Source organism: Elephantulus edwardii, unplaced genomic scaffold, assembly GCF_000299155.1.
Source record: "Elephantulus edwardii isolate Elephantulus edwardi_28Jun2011 unplaced genomic scaffold, EleEdw1.0 scaffold00023, whole genome shotgun sequence".
Taxonomy (NCBI): Eukaryota; Metazoa; Chordata; class Mammalia; order Macroscelidea; family Macroscelididae; genus Elephantulus; species Elephantulus edwardii.
In genome coordinates, this window is record NW_006399773.1 from 457087 (window position 1) to 480238 (window position 23152).

General features: G+C 41.3%; 1 protein-coding gene across 4 annotated transcripts in view; it reads left to right on the forward strand.

Moving 5' to 3' along the window:
* The window catches only part of TBC1D4 (TBC1 domain family, member 4), a 262787-nt gene that overhangs the window by 149137 nt on the left and 90498 nt on the right, over positions 1-23152 (forward strand). For all 4 annotated transcript variants that reach the window (XM_006882703.1, XM_006882704.1, XM_006882706.1 and 1 more), the window contains exons 2-3: positions 20993-21574; positions 22826-22915. In XM_006882703.1, the coding sequence (XP_006882765.1) occupies positions 20993-21574; positions 22826-22915 (672 nt within the window). The remainder of the gene's footprint in view (positions 1-20992; positions 21575-22825; positions 22916-23152) is intronic.

Below are 23152 nucleotides of genomic sequence, written 5' to 3' on the forward strand. Positions count from 1 at the left end.
TTATTTAATTTGGCAAACTGCAGGTTGGCTTTCTTTAACAAAAAGATAGGCCCACCTAAGGGTACTAGGTTAACTTCAGCATCCTCGGACATCAGATTGAAACATCTGTCTTTCACCCTTTCATCTGTCTGTCCCTTTCAGAAATATTAAGGAGCAACTCAGATTGACCTGACTTGGGTTACATGCCCGCCCATGAAATGGTCATGGGACCAGCTTGATACACATATCCACAGTGCTTCGTAGAAGCAAGGAGGGAGACTTCATCTCACACGCCTTGAGCATGCTGTCCCGAGCAATCAGTTCCTGGAAAAGGAAATTGTGAAAAAGCCCTTTACTTGGAAAAGTGGTGGATCAGCAAAAAGAGAGAAAGCTCTTCAGAAGATGGATTTGACCCAGTGTCTCCAATAGTGGGCGTCTGCAGAGCTTGTGAGACGGGCATATGATCAGGCAGGGTTTCCTCCTGTCATGCAGATGGGTCAGAGTCAGCTTGGTGGCACCTACAGCGACAACAGCATCAGGACCCTTGGGCTGGAGGGAGGGAAGTCTTGACAGAGGGTAACAGTATTGGCCGTGTTCATGAAGTAGAGAAAACAGTGTTTATTGAGATTGATAAACACCCTGCGAATGATTTATGATTGTTGTTGTTGTTGTTGTTGTTGATTGTCTTCGAGTCAAGCACGACTCATAGGGACCCTATGAACAAACGGCCTGAAGCCTCTCTACAGCTTTATAAGTTATGATTATAGAATTCTTATTCTTTTCTTTCTCAGAAGCAGGCCATGTTTGGAAAAAATCAAGGCCTGCTAGTTTGCTTTGGATTTGGTTTTGAGTTGAAGATGTGACGTTTGGCAAGGTACCTCCCCCTTTTTTGCATTTTGATGAGAAAGAATCCTCGGCACATTATCATACTATGAAAAAAACAGTTACTACCAATTCAGTTCCTATTCACGGTTACATAGTTATTAATAGCCTCTGTGCAAATCTCTTCAATTTCTTTTTGTTTTGATTATGTTGAACTAACGCTAGTACTGGAGCTTTGCCCTAAGTGTCCGTCTTTTAGGTTATTACATCATGGAAAATATTCTAGTGTTATAAATGTCACCTAAATTCTAAGATGAGAGATTACATCTAAGGAAGTAACACAATGGTTTAATGATCAGTTGCTAACCAAAAAATGTCAGCAGTTCAGACCCACTAGATGCCTTATGGGATAATGAGGTGGCAGTCTGCTTCCGTAAAGACCCCACAGCCTTGGAAACTATGAGGCTGTTTTACTCTGTTCTGTAAAGTTGCTGTGAGCACAAATTGATTCAGTGGTGATGATGTTGGAGTGGTTTTTGTTTCTGGCATTTTGTTGTGTGTATTTTTATGTTTGATCTATATACATAAAATAAATTTCATCAGTAAAAGTTCTTTTTTTTTTTTACTTTGCTAGAAATAAAATCATAATTCACAAAAGACCAGTTTCTTGGAAGGTGATGGGGCCCTGTGATACAGTTCTGTGAAGATCTCTGCATACAGGCCTGTGGATGAAGGCCTCGAAGGGCTCCTTCAGGCTGGGTGAGGTCACAACACAGTGCCCTCTCTTCCAGGTGCCTTTCAAGCAATGTGATGACATTTCAGAGACATTTCAGGGGTGGAGATGCATTGCTTATGGAAGTACTGGATTTATTAATCTGGTTTTAAGTCCGATATTGATGCATAAAGTATGTTCTTGACTTTGAAGAGCTCCAAGATTTCCCCATGTACCAAAGGGGGCTGGGCCACCTAAGGTTATCAGTGGCTGATTTTTGAGAAAGCAGATTGTCAAGCCTATTTTTCAGGATTCTGCTGGTAGACTCAAAGCACCTTCCCCTGCCCCAGCAAACATGTTAACCCAAGACATTCTCTGCAATTAAAGAAAAAAAATCATTAGAGATTTGTGTTGTTCGAGCCATTTAAATCATTGTCAGTTATTCAGGCCACACAGAAGAAGGGAGAAAAGCGTTTGATGTTTGATAATCCAAGAGGAATATCTTCTTTGAAGAACATTATCATCTACGAGAAAAGTCTTTTCTGATTGGAACCCAGTAAAGGTAAAGCTCGCTCTAGTCCCCAGTGAGAAGGAGAAATGAGGACCACAGGGTCACGTCTTGGGAAAAAAATGCTGGCTTTGGTTTCTTTCATTTCCCTGGAGTTCACCAGGCACATTCAACTGTGACACATGTTGTCTCAAAAGAGCTCACTTCTCCCAGAGGCTCAGGGAGCCTAGAGTACAGTGCTATAGTGCGAGCTGTTAATGTAAACGGAAATAAACCAGTCAAATGAACCAGTTGCCCTGGATTGGACGCTGTTTATGGCAGCCCCTTTCTGACGTAATGTCTAGAGTAGAACCGCCCAGTAGGAATTTCATGGCTGCGATCTCTCTGTGGCAGATCACCAGGCTTGTCTTCTGACGTGCTGCTGGGTGGAATCAGATGGTTAACTTGTTGATTAGCAGCCAAATAATTATCCATTTAGGATGGATAAGCCAGGCCTCCCCTGGCTCTTTTCCTACTTCCATGCAAAGTGAGAAGGATCTCAGCTGGCATGGTTCATTGAAGGCTCTTGTTAGGTGCCATTGAGTTGAGTACAACTCATAGGGACCCCACGACCAAAAGGTTTGAACCCAGTTCTATCCTGCACTATCCTCATACTTCATGACACATAAGAGCCCATTACAGTAGTCACTGCATCAGTCCACCTGGTCAAGTGTTTTCTTCTTTGCTGACCCTTCTGTTAACCCAGAGGTTGACAGTTCAGATCTACCAGTGACATTATGGGAGAATGCTGGGAGCTCTCCTGTGATACAGTCACCACCTTGCCCACTTGATGAAAGATAATTCCAAGTGGAATTTGACTGGACTTAACAGCAGTGGGCTTGGGTCTGAAAAGTATAAGCCAGGTCTGGGTGAGAGCTGTTGCCTCGTGAACTAATTGTGGAGTGAGGCAACATGTTAATTTTTCTTTTTATTCCCAGAAGGTATACAGTTAAGATGTTTCTTTGAAGATAGGAGACATAAGCACTTTATGCTTACAAGTAGCCAGTGTCTCTGAATGAAAGTTCTAAGATGTGAAGTTCATTTGCAAGGTGAAAAAAACCCTTGTCTACTGTTATAAATATCTGAAGTAAGATAGAAGGCTGGGACAAAAATAGGTTTCTGAGAAATGCGTGGTGATTTTTGCTTACTGATAATATTACAGCTTTATCTCTTGCTCTTGTCTGGAGAATGTCAGGCTATTTGGGTCCTTGCCTATTTTCCCAAAGCTCACATTCCATTGCACAAGTCAACCTTGCTCAGAAGGTTCTTCTCTTCTTGTGAATTCAAATTGTTGGCATGTTAGAGTTGCTTACATATCATTTGTGAACATTGTGTTTAAATGCTGTTATGCTTTTGTGCATTATAATAAAGGACAACATGAATATTATTCTTACTATATCTGTTATAACCTATGTGAAAATAAGACATATTAAATGTTGTTATTTTTATTTGCCCTCCTTCTTCCAGCCTAATTTGATCTGACTTGCTAATTTCATTGCCAAACTTGCTTAACTATCTAAATTTCCAATTAATTGACTTGATAGTTTTAAATTTTATGAGACTGAAATGAAAACAACAATAATATTTTATGAATCTTCACATTCTTTCAGTATTATCACTACTACGAGAAGATACAGGAATTTGAAAAAAATTAGATGAATTAGTTCAAGGGGAAAAGCTCCCTCTAGTGTTTTTCGGAATAAATACAAATGCTATTGTACTGTACATTTTTTTTAAAGGAAAAAAATCCCACAACCATTTAATAAAGCAAATAAAAAAACGGCACATTATTGCTGTTAGGGAGCGCTGGTGGTCTAGTGGCAAGAAGCTGCACTGCAATCCCAAAGACTTATGGTTCAAGGCCACCAGCCGCTCCACAGGGTGATGGGCAGTCTCCTCCTGTGCAGTTTACTGCCTCTGAAAACCCAGTAACGGGTCAGTTTCTACTCTGTGGTACACAACAACAACAACAACAACAACAACAACAACGACATTGCTGTAAGTTGATTCTGACTCACGGCCGTTCTGTAAGAGTGGAACAGCTCGGCAGGATTTCTAAAGCTGTGATTTTTGCAGAAGGCCCTGCCTTAGCTTTCCCGAGCAGTGCAGCACGTTAGTTCCAACCACGGACTTTGCCCTCAACAGCTGGGCACTTACCCACTGTGCCACCAGGACTCCTTATTAAGGAAATGATGGTTCTCATTTGATTAATAGAAGCATGCCATTGAAAAGACAGATCTCACATTGATAGCAGACCTCCTAGTTCCAGATCAGTAATTACATAGCTGGTCACTATGGGTCACGGGCAACTCGAGGGCACATAATAACAGCAGCAGCAGCATACATGCATACTTCTGGAGATGCTTATACCTGGCCCTGTGTTCTGACTGCTGTTCATTGCCTTTGAGTTGGGTACAGGGCATAACGACCCTGAGAACAATAGATCTGAGTTGTTCTGTCTTCTCCCGTTTTCACCTTCATGATTGCTACCTGCTCAAACCCGGGTTTCAGCCCCCTTTCAGGGTCTTCCTCTCTTCTGTTGACTTTTCCCAGCATGATGTCTTTTTCAAAGTTTTTTCACCTCCTGACAGCATGCCCCAAATATGTAAGACAAAGTTCTCAATTACAACTGAGAGTTGCAGAAAAAGAAAAGTAAAATTTAACTTGATTACACATATGTAAGAAATTTGATTTTCTTGAATTGTCTTTGAAATCTAACTTTTGTCTCTTGATTCTGTCCAATTAGAAGAGAAACCGAATTCAAACCACTGATCTTTCGTTTGTAATCAAGTGCATAACCACTGTGCTCACAGGGGCCCTACTGCCCTGGTGGTTGTTGTTGTGTGCCGTCGAGTCAGAAAACCATCCCATAGCTGACCCTCCAGTGGGTTTTCAGCAGCTGTAAATCTCATGGGAGGAGATTGCCTGGCCTGGTTGGATTGTTTGTATCTGCTGTTTTGGGTTTCATTTCTGACTTTTCTTATGAATGTACTTTAAGAAAGCTTTTCCCATCAGCATTATCCCCAAATCTCTTTTATTGAGGTCACCTGAGATCTCATGCTGAGATCCTTCTTGGAAACTTTTCTTACTTGGTTTCCAGAATATCAGTGTTGCCTGATTTTGCTCCAAGTCCTTGCTGTCCCTCTCTTCTCCTTCCACATTCATCTCCAAAACTACAGCAATTGTATACCTCTGGGGTTCATTTTTGGTGATTTCTCTCTATGTATGTGTGTCTCCGATGTCATTTACACTTGCCCTTGTCATGAGTGTATGCATCTCTTAGCTTTTAACCCATTCACATGTGAAGTGAACTCCAACACACATCTCTTGGCTTTTAACCTTATTCACATGGGAGCTCCAACATTGCTTTGGCTTTTAACCTCACTCACATTTGAACTCCAATGTGCATCTCCTAGCTTTTAACCCATTCACAGTGTGAACTCCGACATTTACCTGCCCACTAACATTGCTCTTTGGATGTGCATAAGCACCTCAAAAACTAATGAAACTAAGGTCATGATTTCTTGAGCACCTTGCCCTCTGCTTGTGATCTGCTTCTAATTCCTTTGGCCAAATATTTTTAAGTCATTCTTGACTCTTTTTTTCCCTTTACATCTCAGTCCTTTCCATCTTCTTGACTGTATTTTTATGCATGTACCTGCAAGCTGGCCTCTGCTTACGTCTCCCATGCCATTGCTCATGCTCAGCTCCTGCTTTGTTATTGCCCCACCTACAGGTCCCAGAAACTGCTAGATCCTTGGCTTGACTTGACTCCAACCCCTACAAAGGCCACCGGCCAGGAAGAGGGAGGCCTATCAGTGGAAGGACACCAACCAGTTCTGGAGAGTTGTATCTGCAGGTGTCAGGGCAGTGGATGGGCTGAAGGCTCTGATTGACTGGTACCATAGATTCCAGAACCAACTTACTGATGCCCCAAAAAGCAGTTGAGGGAATTCTCTAGAAACATAAATTAGATTTAAAGACTGCCAAGAGAACAAACAAACTTATCCTAGAGAGGATGAAGCCATGGAGAGGGTAAAACCAGGCTGCTCCTAGGAGGCAAGGATTTTGAAGCTTCGTCTCATATACTTTGGGCATATGGCCAGGAGGAACTTCCCCATTACAGAAGGACATCATGCTTGAAAGGGTGGAGGGACAGTGCAGAAGACCTGGATGAGATGGATTGATACAGTAACTGGGGCAATGGAGATAGGTGTGTCAGAGTCAGTAAGACTGGCTCAGGATAGGGCAGGCGCCAGACCCTGTTGTACACAGGGTCACTATGAGTTGTAGGCAACTTGATGGTACAGCAACAGCAAAAACAAAACCAACAGCAAATTAGATTACACCAGTTATCTACACAACCCCCTACTGGCGACTTTTGTCTGGTTAAGTGTAAAAATAAAAGAATATAATTCATAAAGACCATGTTCTACATTCTGTTGTGCACCTGTGCTAAACAGTGACTGAGATGCTAAAAGCTAGTGTGTGACCATTAAAAGTGTCTGTCCTTGTCCAAAAACAAGAGTGAACAAAAGCAAAGATGCATAAGAACAAATTGCTCAGTGGCAACAAAGTGCCTCAACAGCCTTGACCCTGAGATCAGAAGAACTAGATGGTGTCCAGCTTCCACACCAATCTCTTTAAAGGGATCATGATGGAGAGCCCTGGATAGAGTGGGAAGGAACTGTCAAATAAACTCAAAAGCAGTAAGAAGACCAGTCTTTTTTTTTTAAATATTTTTTTATTGGGAAAAACATATTGGGGGTACAAGGAGGTGAGGGTTAGGGACAGAAGGGTGAGGATGGGCCAGGATGCAGTTGCAGAGCTGCACAGTTTGGTCGGTGGGGGCAGCAGGTGAAGGAAATGATGAGGGTCCAGTGGGGACCAGATGCTACAGAGGAATGACAAGCATTTTCCAATAGTAATTAAACCAACTGTCTTATTGATTTGGGAATTGGATGCCGACTCTCTGGCTTCTTCATGCTGAACAGGGGCGTAGATGTAAAGGGGGGAAGGGAGGACGCTTTATCACCTTACTGGTGGTCTTGGGTTACAGCTGCTTGCCTTCTTGCTCTGTTAGAAGATATTTTCCTGTCATTTGCTCCCCTCTGGACTGCAAAGTGTTTTCCCAGGTGGGTCCAGTGGGGATGGCTGGTTGAACCCAGAGGCTCCATCCTCCTTTGCTTCCTTATCTGTCAGTTGTATTTCCTTTTTGTCACTGGCACTGGGTTCAGGGTCAATTCTGGAGTAAAACTCAGAGTTAAGGTTACTTATAGGAAAGGGAGCAAACCTAGAGAGAACCAACTTGTGAGTTACAAATAGAAGGGCTTTGAGGGTGTTGCTTTCAGGTTTACTGGGAAGGGGGGGAGGGTGGCAGAAGGTGGCCTAGGTAACATTCTCTGGATACCCTAGGCATTCTTTTTTTTGTCTTCTCCTTCCCCACCCAGGGGTCAGATGGCACAATCTGGGGACTGAGGAGCTCACCCTGAGGGCCGCGACGGCTTGCCCCAAGCCGCAGGCCGAGGGCAGCCCGCCCCGGGCAGAAGGCCACAACGGCTCGCCCCGGGCAGGGGGCCAAGGGCAGCCTGCCCTGGGCAGAGGGTCGTGACGGCTCGCCCCGGGCAGAGGGCTGAGGGCAGCCCGCCCCGGGCAGAGGGCCGCTACGGCTTGCTCCAAGCTGGAGGCCGAGGGCAGCCCATCCCGAGCAAAGACCAGTCTTTTTAATGGTACTGAATTCACCCCACCTGTTCAACAACAGCAATAACAACAATAGTACACAAGCCTGCGAGGGAAACACTAATATCAGGGAGAACTGTAGTCCTTGGAACAGTCAACTGTACAAGATAAACAAGACGGAATATCTTCAGGGGCAAAGCTCAGAAGGCAGAGAAGGACTGATGGAAATGGGAAGAGTGTTATTTGGTGGGGATTGTGATCAGTGTCCCCAAACAAAATTTGTATTAATTGTTGAATGTAAAGCCAGTTTACTCTGTAAACATCCCCTGAAATGATAATAAAAAAGTTTGGTGGGTTTTGTTTTGTTTTAAAAATGAAAAACCCAAGCCCTTCAAAGTCCCTGCATGATTTCAGTCTTCCCTGCACCCCACATTCATCTTCCCCCTTCGCTCCTCCTCCACTCTGCTGATGACTCACCAGCTCCAGCCGTGCTGGCTTCTAGCTCGAGGCAAAGTCTGCCTTGGGCAAACCACACTTGGTGTTCTCTCTGGCTGAGATCTGTCTTCCCCAGGTATTTGCTTGGTTCACATCCTTGCAGACTTTAGATCTTTTCCAGAACACCTTCCCCTAAAATCACAATTATTCTGTCACTGCCCCTTTAACTTTTTGTTTCCTTTCTTGTAATTCTTTTTCTCCTTGGAATTTTTTTTTTCTGTCTGAAACTCCTGATATTTTACTGATCTGACTTGGGATTTTTCTATCCCTGATAAAAGCAGAGTAGGCAGAATTCCTGCAGGAAGGTGTTTAGCAAGAGCTTCCTTCTTCCATCTCTCCTTATTCAAGGAAAATGCGACAACATTAGAACAAACATTATTGAATGTTTTAAGTGTGCCTTACTGTGCCAGGAATGTACAATTTAATCTTTCTTAGCTTCCTTCTAAGTTAAGTCTTATGATTTCCAGTTCTTAGGTGAAAAACCTGAGAGTAGAGATAAAATTAGTGACTTATTAAAAAAATTACTTTGTGATTTTGATGAAAGTTTACAGAAAAATTGGATTTTCATTCATTGTTACTCATTTTCCTCCCACCTCTTCTTTCTCCCTCCCCAGCTCACTTTCTTTTTTAATATTTATTAATTGTTGCAGTTTTCTCCCTCCCAACCCCCTCCCCCAGTACTCTTTGCAATATACCTCTTGTTCTGGACCATTGTCTTACGTGTTGTTATTGTTGTTGTAATGTGCCATCAAGTCGTCTGTGACTCATAGCAACCCTATGTACAACAGCCATACACTCTGCTCTATCCTGTGCCAATCTCACTATATCAGACACACTTAACCCCATTACTCCAGTCACTGAATCAATCCATCTCATTGAGGGTCTTCCTCTCCTACGCTGTCCCTCCACTCTCCCAAGTATGATGTCCCTCTCCAAGGACTGATCCCGCCTTGAAACATGTCCATAGTATTTCAGATGAAGCTTCAGAATCCTTACCTCCAAGGAGCAGCTTGATCTCACCCTCTCTAAGATGTACCTGATTGTTCTCCTAGCTGTATGTGGTATATTCAGCACTCTTCTCCAGCACCACAGCTCAAAGACATCAATTCTCCTTCTAGCATTCCTAGTCATTATCCAGCTTTCTGACACATGACAACTAATTGCAAAGACTATGGCCTGGATCTGGCGTACCTTATTCTCCAGACTGACATCCTTGCTCTTTAGTACATTGGAGAGGTCTCTTAGAACAGACTTGCCCAATGCAATTCGTCTTTTAATTTCCTTTCTGCTGGTACCGAGTGTGTTGACTCCACAGTCAAGCGAACTGAAACCATTCACAATCTTAATCTCTTTACCATCTATCATGATGGCTGCCATTTGGCCCAGTGGTGAGAATCCTTGTTTTCTTGATGTTGAGCATCAATCCATAATAAAGGTTGCAATCTTCAACCTTCTGCAGTAAGCGCTTCAAGTCCTCCTTAGTTTTTGCAAGCAGGGTTGGGTCATCTTGTTGATGCAAATTGTTTATGAGTCTTCCTCCAATCCATAATGCTTAACTTTTTGATAGTAAGAGGTATTTGAGTGGATCTGTAAACCCAGGACCTTCAGATATCTGTTACATGCACTCCTCATATGCCATGCTGTAGATTGTTTCCATTTAAAAATATTGTTGTGTGGGGTTTTTTTTTTTAATTTGAGCAACAATGTCCTTTCCTTCTCCTTTGCCCTTTTACCTTTCACTTACCCTGTCACCTTTTCCATCTTCTTCCATATCTCAGTCACTTCAAGGAGATTCCGTTCTCTTAAACAGATTGCATGGTTTTTCTATTTGCCCCTGTGAGCTACCCTGTAGATTTCTTCTCTGATACCTTTTGCAGATTTTGATTGCTCACAGAGACAAGTTGTTTCTTCCACAGCAGAATTTCAACAACATAAATTGAGAGACGTGACGAGGGATAAGAAATGAACCAGCAAGGTTTAAAGGATTCCTGGGGCTTGGTTGAATCTGAGAGTAGCAGTGATTATAAAGAGTTGAGCCATCATTTGCAAAAGCAGCTGACTGATGGTATCGAAGAAGTGGACATTTCCAAAGCTGGGTCTGGAGAGGAAATGGTCTTGGCTTATAGCCCGTGATTCAAAAACAAAGCTACTTGTGTGACTCTGGTACAAGACTACCAGACGTTTTGCTTGCTTTGGTCCTAAATAGTCTGGCCTTGTGTGTCTAATTTCCCTCCTTTCTTTATTACTCTAAATTTAGAGATTTACAACCTCATCTTACATGTGCAAAACAAGATTGTAGTACCACTGTTCCCTTTCCTTTTAACATTCTGTGATTTTGAAAGTAACTGTTTTGCTTGGTTATTTGTAATATATACCAGGAAAAACTAGACTTTAGATTTTACTTTAAAATTATTAACTTGTTTTAATAAATTGTTAAAATCTGTGAAGTACTTTGGAGGAAAAGTGAAAATACTTAAAAAAAATCTCAATTTTTGCTTTTGAGTTAAAGAGAAAAAGAAAATGCTGTAGTTTTTTTTTTTTAAGTTAAAATGCTTTAAAAATCAATTTTCCTTTTTGTTGAGATTATCCTCGGCCAGCTACAGTAAGAACATACACACAACAATGAACATACAGACATCTAGGGTTTTTGGGGTCTAAGGAATGGTTACATTTTCCCTAATATAAGTGGATTATTTCATGGCATGTCTATATGTTCAGGTCATACTATTTTAGGTGAAGATAAGATATTTTTTAGAAGCAAAGTAGAAATCTTCACATTGAATGACCAGCTCAGTTTTCCTTTAAATCATTATAATATCTCCATCTTCCTTCACTTGCCTGAACAGTCTAGAAATTAGTCTTAAGTTTCCTCAGCAAGCTTCTTTTAAAGGCAGGCACCACTTCCAAAGCGAAATACATCATGTGCATCTCTTTTGAAGCCTAGAGAGTGGTAGGAGTTGTTAGTCATTCTCAATCAGCAATCTTTCTAGTTTACTTAAAATGTTCTCTAATGCTTTTCTTTAATTTTTTTCTTTTTAAAAAAACAATTCGTTTAAACCCTGCTATTACAGAAGAGTTAATAATGATTGAGAACTTGCAGCTCATAAAATTGTGACCAAGAACAAACCAAGTTATTTTTTTTCTTAAAATAGGCTTTGAGAAGCTTGCTTTTACATTTTTGTCTCTTCTATGTTTTGAAAATTGCTGACATTTATCCACTTGTTAGTGAATTCTAAGAGAAAATATCTTACTGTGTTTTCTCTAGATTAATCTTTTGATCTTAATAATTAGTGATTGGACACTTGTGATTATTTAAGTAGCATAAAATGAAGACCCGATCTAAAAAAAAAAAATGTAAATTTTTTTTGTAGCAAAAGCCAGAGCTTTTGTTCACATTAGCCCAGGGCCAATCCAAGTATTTCCTGATGGGAATCAGGAAATACTTAACATTTGAAGCTTTAACGGTTGCTCTTGGGAAGTTTTATCATTGGCTGCTTTATGATAGCAGAGACAAGGAAAGTACAGTAGAACTGCTTCTGGCTTGCTTAGAAAAAGGGGCTTTCTAAATTCGACAGAGGGTTAATACTGAGGGCTGGATCCACTTGGCATATTCAGCACGCCTGCAGAACCCCCTTCTCACTGGCTTCCTGACTAAAGGTATCTTTTCTTAGTGCTCTTTATGAGCCAGCGTTTTCTCCACTGTCTGTGTAGACCTTTAGATTTCAGTGTGCAGTAACTTGAAGAAATTCTCTTCCCCCCAAGTTAGACGAAAGATTTTTTTAATAATAAGAGTTTAATTAGACACGATAATTCATTTCAGTGTTATAAGAGGAAAGATCTATCAGTGGTTGAATGGAGACTCAATATGATTTTTAAATTTACACTAAAAAAATAATAAAAATTGAAGAAGTATCTTATCAACCAGAAAAGATTTTTTAAAAATATCACTGGCTTTCATGGAGTTTGATAATTATAACAATTAATTAATGAGAAACAGCAGCATGGTGTCGAGAAATTTAGTGACTTTTAAAAAAATTATCTCTTTAAGGCAAAAGTTTGTTTGAATGTCTGAATCTGGATCTGGATCCTAGTATCTGAATTAGTTTGAGATTACTGAAGATGTAACACAAGGGTCCTAGCTCAAGGTGGCGCTGTGCTTTTTTGAACATCATGGGACATTTGAAAAAGCCCATTCCTTTTCTTATTTGTTGAATTGATTCTTGTGTACTCCTAGAAAGGAATAATTTCAATAACTTGAAATATTCCTGGTTTAATAATAAAGGTGACAGTTTATGTCTCAAAAATATAATTTTGCTCATATGGTGACTTGATCTCATTCATTGTTTATTTTCCTGATATGGAATTTTATTCCTGATGGAATAAAATAGAAACAGATTTATCTTCAATTTAATGGAATGTTTTTCACTGCTTTATGTTAAGAAATGAAACCTGTGCTTTGAATTCACTGTAAATCCTCTTAAGTACTCTGAATTGTAGACAGACTCCGAGCGCTGGAGTTACTGTGATAACTAGAGCCTGCAAAACTAGAACACTTAACCTCTGATACAAAGTTAGAGCACCTTGAGATGCTTCATAGCATGTTGAGATGTTCCTGAAACCCACAACTGCTCCCTTGTTGGGGTGCACAGTAAGCAGAGAAGCCCCAGCTCTCCACTTCTGAGGGTGCTACACCTCTTGACTTTTCACAGGAATTTATGAAACTTTTCTTCCTCAGAGAACTTCGATGAGAGTTCTAAACTGCTTTGTGCCCTCGGGTAAAAGATCACCGGTGGCGTGGAAGGTTAAGTGTTGGACTGAAAGGGCAACAGTTTGAATCCACTAGATGCTCCATGAAAGATAAAACAGTCAGTTCTCATAAAGGTTTATAGTCTCTGGAACCTGATGAAGGGTCACCGTGAGTCAGAATTGATCAGATTGGAAGTGGGCTAGACTGTGAACTCTGGGTGCTGTACAAGTTGCTTTGTTTGGCTGCTAATAGAAAGATTGGAGGTAGGGGCCCACCCCAAGCTGTCTCAGAAGAGAAGCCTGGCAATCTACCTCCGTACCCCTGCCCTTCAAATCAGCAGTTGAAAACCCTTTGAAGACAAATCTACTGTGTCCTCCATGGAGTCACTGCAGTCGATTCCCTCTACTAGTGTTTTCTGATAGTGCTGTCTCTATTATTTCTAAGGACAGGTGCTTTTCTAGAGGTCACCGGGACGAGCTTCAAAAGACACGCATACACCCTGAATCAGTGTTCTACTTAAGAGCCTACAATATATTCGGGGTGGGGTGGGGCAAGAATCATTGAAAATAGGTGATACGTACAAGAAGATTTAAGTTCATTCAAATATATTTATAATCTGCGTACAGATATAAGAAGTCCTAGTGTCATGTGGGTCACATGTTGGGCTGGTAACTCAAAGGTCAGAAAGTTGAATCCATCAGCTACTCCAGGGGGGAATAATGGTCAATCTCTTCATTTCATTCGTTCATTCGTTTGTGTGTGTGTGTGTGTGTGTGTGTGTGTGTGTGTGTGTATGTATGTATGTTTGTAGCCCCAGAAACCTAAGAATGAGTTGAATCCATAGCACTTGTCGTTGTCGTTAGGTGCCATCAAGTTGAGTACAACTCATAGCGACCATATAGGCAAAGATCTGAGCCCTGCCCTATCCTGTGCCATCCTCATCATCTTTGACATACTTGATAACTTTGCTGCAGTCACTATGTCAATTCATTTCTGTGGGAGTTTTTCTTTCTTTCACTGACTCTCTGTCTTTCCAAGAATGATGCCACTTTCCAAGGAACAGCCTTTCCTAGCAACATGGCCAAACTATGTGAGAGAAAGGTTCTCCATCTTTGTCTTCAAGGAGCACTCTGGCTGCACCTTTTCCAAGACATACCTTTTTTAAAAAATTTTTTTTACTTTATTAATTTTAATGAACATTTACAGAGATTTTGGATTTCCATTCATTCATTGTTGCACTATTTTCTCTACCCCCCCCAATTCATTCCTCTCTTTTTTTTCCCCTTGAAAGTCTGTTTTAATTGTCCCATTGCCACAGTGCTTGTCAAAACCAGTTCTGATTAATCTCCTTTATCAGTGTGTCCTTTGCCATTCCCTATCACTCCTCCCTGAGAGAGATTTCACCCTGATTCATAAGGAAAAGGGGATGGCATATTCTCTTAGCTACTTCCCGCTGAAAAGGGATGCTGTAGGTTTCAGGGTAAAGATCTTCTCTCACTACTCTAAAAGGCCCCTTTGGCAATAGGAAACATGTAGACAATTGTGGAGATTGATTTTAGAATTTAGATGCACTGTTATCAATTGTGCTTAGCCATACATGTTCATATCCTTGAAGATGCATCATGGAACTATTACAGCCTAGAAGACACAAATTTAACTAAAAAGTTAAAAGTACATGAGTAAAAAATTAAAAGCAATAATATTCCAAGTAGAGGTTCTAACAGTGGCACAAATCAAGTTACAGAGGGAAGGTAGTTCTTAAAATAAAAGGTTTATTGACTGGCACTTTGTCTATTATAGTATAAAGGTTAGGAACCACAAGATGTAGAGGCTCAACTATGCCATTTATTTTTCTTAAGTCCTGGACCAAATTCCATCTACCACTGGATTGTTTTACAGCTTGGAAGTCCGCATGCAAGGCAGAGGTGAAGTAAGGAACTGCTTATGGGGTTTTCCATCAATCCAACAACTAAGAAATAGTGAGAAGAGTTGGGACCTCAGAAGGCTTTTAGGACCAAATAATAGGCTATTGTGTCCAGGAGAAAATGAATATACTTACCAGTAATGTTAATGCTCACCCATGGCTCTTCAGGGAGGATCTGAATCGTTGAAGCATCCTTCTTTGTTTGCAGCTGGGAGCTGGGGCCTGTCAGTCCTGTCAGCCATGAGGACCTGATGTGGGCCACCCTTGGCCACGTGTCCTTCAGATCCACACTTACAGCAAGTGAGTGGGAGCTTCCTCCCTTGCCTATCTGTGACTCTCGTCTGTGACACTGTCTACTGAAGTGGCCCAGCTTTCCACAGTGGAAGCAATTCTGACCTCCTTTATTACCTTTAGGTGGCATTGTTTATGAGTAATACTTCTTTTTCCTGACACAGGCCCTAAACTGGCAGCAATAGCTGCCCCAATAATTTTGGCCATTCTCTGGTCTTATCTCTTTCCTCTAGATCCCAGCTGTTAAAAGAGGAAAAAATTTAAACAAATATATAACAAATTATTTTGAACAATATAATTTTTTACATTTAAGGCTAGAAATATTATCAATATGATAACTTCCAATCCAGAGATACATGTTCCAATGCAGTTCCTATTTTCTATAAATGGTTTTGGTAAGAAGAATATTGTAAATGTGGATACAGTTCCACTATTCCTCCTCCATGCCATGATATAGTGTTCGGTGCATGGGATGTTCGTGCACATGCAAAATACATGTCAGTTAACAACTCTCTGAGTAAGAATACCACTATACCATAATATCTTGTGTATGTGCAACTATTGATTAAAGACTAGATTATGCACACACTGCTCCTTATTTATCACTTAAATAAATGATATATGGCTAAATAAAAGAATTTTCTGATTCACTGACAACTCATTTCCCTACTATGGATAATTTATTATCTTTACTTCATCAATTTGTCACTTCTACATGGCTCTAAGTCATGAGGCAGGGGATATATTAATGCTAAACTTTATATTGTATCTTCATGTAATGACTAGCAAAGACAGATCTTATGGTTGGTAGATCAGTTTTGCAGCTACCGTTTCAGCCCAGGCCTTTGGAAATTAGTTGAGTCATAACCAGAGAAGGTATTTGAGACTATGAGAATCTTTGTGTTTCATAACACTAACGCCTTGGCTTATTGGAAAATTAAATTGCTTACATAGTGTGGTGGATTTGCCCTCCCAAAAAGTGTGTTCAAGTCCTAATGTCCTGTGACTGTGATCTTATTTGGAGATAGTCTTTGCAGTTGACTCAAGTTAAGATGAAATCAACGTGGTATCTAAACAAGAGATGAGAAATTTGGGCACAGAGGGAAGATAGTCATGTGAAGAGAAAGGTAAAGTGGTTGAAGTTATGCTGCTGAAAGGCAAGGAGAGTTAAAGATGTTTGCAGCCTCCGGATTAGAAGCAGCAAGCCAGGATTCCCTGCTAGTGCCTTTAGAAAGAGCATGGCCTGACCTAATCCTTATTTTCAAACTCTTTACTACCCAAACACTTTATTCTATGAGGGAACAAAGTTCGGTTATTTTGAAGCCACCCAGTCTGTGCTCTTTTGTTACAGCAGACCTAAATCACTAATACACTAGTTCAGAATTCAAGGTGATAAGTTGTGCTGCTAACAAATGGGGTAATTTCCACTATCAATTTTAGATGTTGAACCTTTACTTATGGTCGCATAGTAGTGCCTGTGGTGCTTTTAAAACCAAGCCACCAATGACATCTTGCCTTCAGAGCTCTTAATATTATGGTAGAGGTCATGTGGAATTTCTGTGTTCAACTTTTTGAGGAAACATCAAACTTCATTCTGGAGTGATTGTACCATTTTATGATCCCAGCAACAGTGAATAAGAGTTCCTATCTCTCCACATTCTTGCCAGCATTTATTACTTGCTGTTGTGCTTAACTTTGCCACTGCTACTGGGGTAAGATGGTATCTCATTGTGGTTTTGACTTGCATCTCTCTTTTTGCCAGTGATTTGGAGCATTTATTCATGTGTCTGTTGGCCATCTGAATGTGTTCCTCTGTGAAAAGTCTTGCCATGTCTTTTGCCAATATTACCCAGCTATTCCACTGCTTGGAGTATATCCCAAGAAAATTAGAACTGAGGCATAAATGGAGATTTGTATACCAATGTTCATAGCAGAGTTATTTGCCATAGGAAGAACATGAAAACACTTCACATGTCTAATCACAGACAAATGGATTTAGAAATTATGGTACATTCATACAATGGAATACTACATAGTATGCAGGAGCAATGATTTTGAAAATCACTACCTAACTTGGGAGGGACTGGAGAACATTATGCTACGTGAGGATGGGTATGGACAGAGGGGGCATGATGGGGAGGTTATCATAGTGTCACACAATCTGATAGGAGGGCTGGGAAAGGAAATGGAAAAGATCTGGTATGAAAAACAATGTATACAAACTTTGTAAGTAAACCAGTATAAAGTAAAATTTTATTAAAAAAATAATCATATTATATTGGTGGAGGGAAAAAAGACAAACATGTAATACATGTATGTGCTTGATACAATGAAGGTAGAATTGATATTTTTTGATGTCCCAAATGACACCAAAGCAAGAGGGGGGAATAAATAATGCCTGGTAATATTGCATCAATTTCTTTTTGTAAAGACCCTTATAGGCAGAATAGAACTATCCCATAGAGTTTCTTTTGCTGTAAATTTTATGCTAATAGACTGCTGGGTTTTTCCCTTAGTGAGCTTCCAGTAGATTTGAACCAGCCATCTTTTAATTGGCACTCTGGTGGCATAGTCTGTAGCGAGTTGCACTGCTAACTCAAAGTTCGAATTCACCAATGGCTGTGTAGGATAGAAATAGTTAGTCTCCTGTTATGTGATTTACAGCCTCCTGAAAATCTGCTGGAAGGTCAGCCATGAATCAGTTCCAATGTAATGGCGATGAATTTGAGATCTTTCAGTTAAGTAGCTGAGTACTTAACCACTTAACAGCATTTGAAACTCCTTCACTTGGTACTAAAGCAGTTTAAATATTTATAGGAAGATTGACAGTCTTTAAGCAAAAATCTATCCTACAGCTACTATTTCTCTTCTGTATTCTGTTATGTGCCATCAGAACCAACTCATAGCTTACCCTCCAGCAGATTTGCAGGGGAGGATATTGTCCATCTGCTGGATTTGAACTGCTTGCCTATGAGTGGACAGTGTGTATCCTTACCATTAGGCCACTAGGGCTCTCCATTTCTGTATTAAAGGTAGCTCTAGTGGCCTCTGGAGAGATACACTTAGAAATGTAGGAGCGCTTGAGATACAGAATGAGGTGAAAAGGGTTTGGTAAAAAATGGGTAAGTTGGGAACAAGACATAATTTTTATCTGTGGGTTTTGCCCTGCCCACTGGAACCGTGTACTTGTTGCGGGGAAGCCTGCCATCCAGTTCATGTCCCGTGGCTTTACCCTTGAGAGGTCACAGTTGACCACATTTACATGGCAAAGAGAAAATAACAGCTGAGGTTGCTGGTCATGACGTAACACAAAACAGCTTACGTCCACCCTGAAATACATGCAGGGTGAGTCATCTGAAACTATTGCTCTGGACTTTGGACTTTCAGAGGAAATATTTTGACTCAAAAGCTGAAATTCTCATGATTTAGATCTGACTGCTTTGGTCACGTGCTGCAGGTAACTAGATGAAGTAGAGGAAATTCTGTTTTCATCATGGGTGTTATGCTAAGAGAGTTGAATATAGAGGCCTCAATATGAAGCAACCTTATAAGACGTTCTTCCCTTCCCCACACCCCCAAAGATAAAAGTCACTAGAATGGGTTTTTTGTATTTGTTCTGGTTTTTTAGGGACTTTCTTTCGATAGCCAGTGTCCTGAAAACCTGGTATATATTCATAATGATTCTAAGCCCTGGGAATATAGCACTGTATAAACATTACCACCTTTCTAGAATTTGCATTCTGGCTTATGTAATAAATGGTCCAGAACATTAAATGTGGTTAAGTGCTATGAAGAACAATGCTTTTTTTTTTAAATTAAATAGGTAAAACTTCCTTGTCCCTGAGTTAAAAATCACTTAATAGAAAACCCTCCTGAGGGTATTTTGAGGCTTTACAGCCTCATAGAAGAAGAGATTGCCCCTCTACAAAGTAGAACTTTGCATTGTAAGGTTTTCTTCATTGTAAACCTTTTGTTTGTTGTGGTCTTTATTTATTTTAAATCCTTTGTATTGTAATTGGCTTTCCATCCCACAGTTTATACATATTTTATTGAGTGCAGTCTCCACAGTGGAGCAAAACTTTGTCCATGTCCTTGTTTCCCATTTCCCTTCTCTTTTCTTTCTTTTCCCTTCCTGCCTGCTGAACTTTTTTTCTGGGAAAACCTGCCCTGCCGTATGGTTAATGGCTCAAATGAGTGTGTTCCTCTTTGGCGTTATTGTTTGCTTTATAGACCCGTATATTTATTAATTCAGTTATGGTTGCAAATACTTGTGGGAGCAGGCTACATTTTTCTCACATGGAACGTCTGATTTGACTTGGACCACCACCCCAATATGCTAACCACAGCACCATGAGAGATGGAGAAGAGACTGAGGTTGTTAACAGTGTTGCTCAGCTCCATAGTCAGTGATCTTGGCACCAGCAGCCAGGAAATCAAAAGATGAATTGCATTAGGTAAATCTTCTGTCAGGGACCTTTCCAGAGTACTAAGAAACAATGATGTCAGTCTAGAGATTAAGGTGTGTCTGATCCAGGCCATGGTCTTTGCAATTACTTGCTATGCATCAGAGAAGCTGGTTAATGGCTAAGGATGACAGAAAAAATGAAAGCCTTGGAGTTGTGGTACTAGAGAAGAGCCTTGAACATACTATGGACTGCCAAGAAAACAAATAGGTCTGTCTTGGACAGGGTGAAACCGAGTGTCTCCTTGGAGGCAAGGATTTTGAAGTTCTGTCTCACATACTTTGGGCATGTGACCAGGAAGGACCAGTTCTTGGAGAAGGACATCATGCTCGGAAGGAGAGAGGGACAGCATAGGAGAAGACTACCCTGGATGAGAAGGATTGATCTAGTAACTAGGGCAGTGGGGGTAGATGTGTCAGAGTCAGTGAGACTGGCTCAGGACAGGGCAGGCTTAAGAGCTTTTGTACATGGTGTCGCTATGAGTCGCAGGTGACTCAGTGGCACATAACAACAACAGCACTACCAGACCGTGGCCCTCTCTTAGTACATTTGAGTCAGTTTGACTCATAGCTGACCTTCTACTAGGTTTCCAAGGTTGTAAAGCCCATGGAGGAGGTTGCCCATCTTTTTCTCCAGAGCTGCTGGTGGATTCCAGTCACTGAAGAAGGTCTGCCATTGGATCAGCACTACAGCACTCTAAGCACTGACTGACCAGAGTCCCTTCTTAACAGGACCACATGAGCACAGATTATTTCTATATATGCGTTGGGTAAGTCAGCTGTCAGAGACTTCTCCAGAGTACTGAAGAACAATGATGTCAGTCTGGAGACTAAGGTGCACCTGATACAGACCATGGTCGTTGCAGTCACTTGCTATGCGTCATAGAGCTGGACAGTGACTAGGGATGATACAAGGAGAATTGATGCCTTTGAGCTGTGGTGCTGGAGAAGAGTATTGAATATACCATGGACTGCTAAGAGAATGAACAGGTTCGTCGTAGGGAGGCTGCTCCTTGGAGGCAAGGATTCTGAAGCTTTCTGACATACTTTGGACATGTTGCAAAGAGGGACCAGTCCTTGGAGGGAGATGTCAAGCATGGGAGGGTGGAGGGACAGCACGTGAGAGGAAGACCCTCGATGAGATTGATTGATTCAGTGATGGGGGCTAGGGAGTAGGTGTGGTCAGAGACAATAAGGTTGGCACAGGATAGAGCAGGGTTTAGGGCTGTTGTACATAGGCTGACTATGAGTCGCAGGCCACTCGACGGCACATCACAGCATCAACAAACAACATATTTAACTGACATGGCTATCTCCCCCTTCCTTCCCTCCAGGTTCCTGATGTCATCAGCAGCATACGGCAGTTGTCTAAGGCAGCCATGAAAGAGGGTGCCAAGCCCACCAAAGATAACGAGGACGCCTTCTACAACTCTCAGAAGTTTGAAGTCCTGTACTGCGGGAAGGTGACCGTCACCTACAAGAAGGCCCCGTGCAGCCTCATTGACGACTGCATCGAGAAGTTCAGCCTGCACGAGCAGCAGCGTCTCAAGATCCAGGGTGAGCAGCGCACGGATCCCGGCGAAGACCCGCTGGCTTTGGAGGCAGAGGTGCCCAGCCCCCCGGGGGACAGCCTGCTGGAGCAGGCCGATGCCGCCCCCAGGGCCCACTCAGGCTTACACACAGTGGCCAGCCAGCCTGTGCTGTCCAGCTCCCGCGTTTGCTTCCCTGAACGCATCTTGGAAGACTCGGATCTGGATGAGCAGCAGGAGTTCCGGGCTCGGTGCAGCAGCGTCACCGGAGTGCAGAGGAAGGTGCCCGAGAATAGCCAGCGTGCCCAGCCTCGCCGCAGGCATGCCAGCGCGCCCAGCCACGTCCAGCCGTCGGACTCCGACAAGAACAGGACCATGCTGTTCCAGGTGTGTGCCCCTGGCAGGGAGGCAGCTGCCCAGCTCCTCCCTAAATAACAGAATATCTCATTTTTTATTCTTTTCTGCCTCAGAAGCAGATAAGGCAGGTTGAGACAGAGAACATAGGGCTAGAGAAAGGGTTGAGGCAGGCATGGGATCGATTGTAAAATATACAGAATTGGGGCAGGGAAAGGAGACAGAAGCGTCATGGCATCTGTGGAAAGGATTGCCTATCTTAGTTTCACTGGCATTTTGCTCTAAGTTGCTAACTTAGCCAAATTGATTTCTTATAATTACAGATAACAAATGTATTAAAATGGGAGAGTGATTAATCATGGACAAGGAAGAGCTTTCTAAGAGAGGAAAAATAAGCCCATAGATATTTTCTGATGAGAAGACTTGTTTTACCTGTTCAGACAAAAGGGGAAGTGAAGGAAACACTGCTGGTCTGATTATTTGCTAGATCAGTTAGTAATTTGGTACAAGCTATGTAATAGGGTGTGAAAGAGCACTCTTAATTGCAAAAAAGTAATTTTTCTAATAGTACACAAGTTTAACTTAAAAGATTTAAGCCCTTGACCTGTAGAGGCTCTTAATGAATCCTCTATGTGTGAGACTTGAAGTATCTTGAATAAATGAACTTCTGTCCTTGTAGCGAGCCCTGCGTCCTTTCTCAGTGAAGCCCTCAGAAGTAAACCCCACAGCTTACCTCAGTGAACTGTGAACAGCTGCTTGCTTTATCTCAGCTGCAAGCATGTGGTCAAAGGATCTTTTATTTGCACACAGATTGACTGATTTTCCCCTCTTAGGTGATATCAGAGTTACTTTTCTGAGTCACAGGCCTCTGCTGTTAATTTTCCCTGAATGATTTTTTATTTTTGAATTTTTTTAACTTACCAACCCCGTTCAACATTTCTATATGTTCATCTCACTTGGCTGATCATTCATAAGAAGGAATGATTTAAGTTAATGAATAGTTGGTCTCTGTCTTATACTGAGGAAAAGACTTTGTTTCTTCTATCTTGTAAGTTAAGACTGAATTAATAGTCATGATTTTTGGTCAAAAAGGGGGAATTCCGTTTTGAAGCCCCTCGTATTTCACATTGAAATATTGATTGGATTGGAAGTTGAACACCTAAGAATAGGTAAAGATCTCTTTGGGATCTATGTCTTTGAATCTATTGTACTTGTTGAAGTGTAAAGTAACATGTTAGTCCCTTGTTAGTATTAGATATTGATTTGAATGCTTTTATTTTTTAGGTTGGACGTTTTGAGATTAACCTTATCAGTCCAGACACTAAATCGGTGGTGCTTGAAAAGAATTTTAAAGATATCTCCTCTTGTTCTCAGGTAATCTTTGAAGTTTATCACAGTGTGTGAATGGCTCAACTAAATCTTGCCTCAGAAATAACAACAGAATAACTGAATGAAAACTTCTGCACATTTTAGGCTTTTTAAAAAGAGTCAAATGTATTTTTTAAAATTATTATTTTGAAGATTCCTGTTCCTTCCAGGTCTCACGATAATTTTTTTTGTCCTCTTTTGATCAGCTCTTTCTTTCTTTTTTTTTAAATTTAAATTTATTAT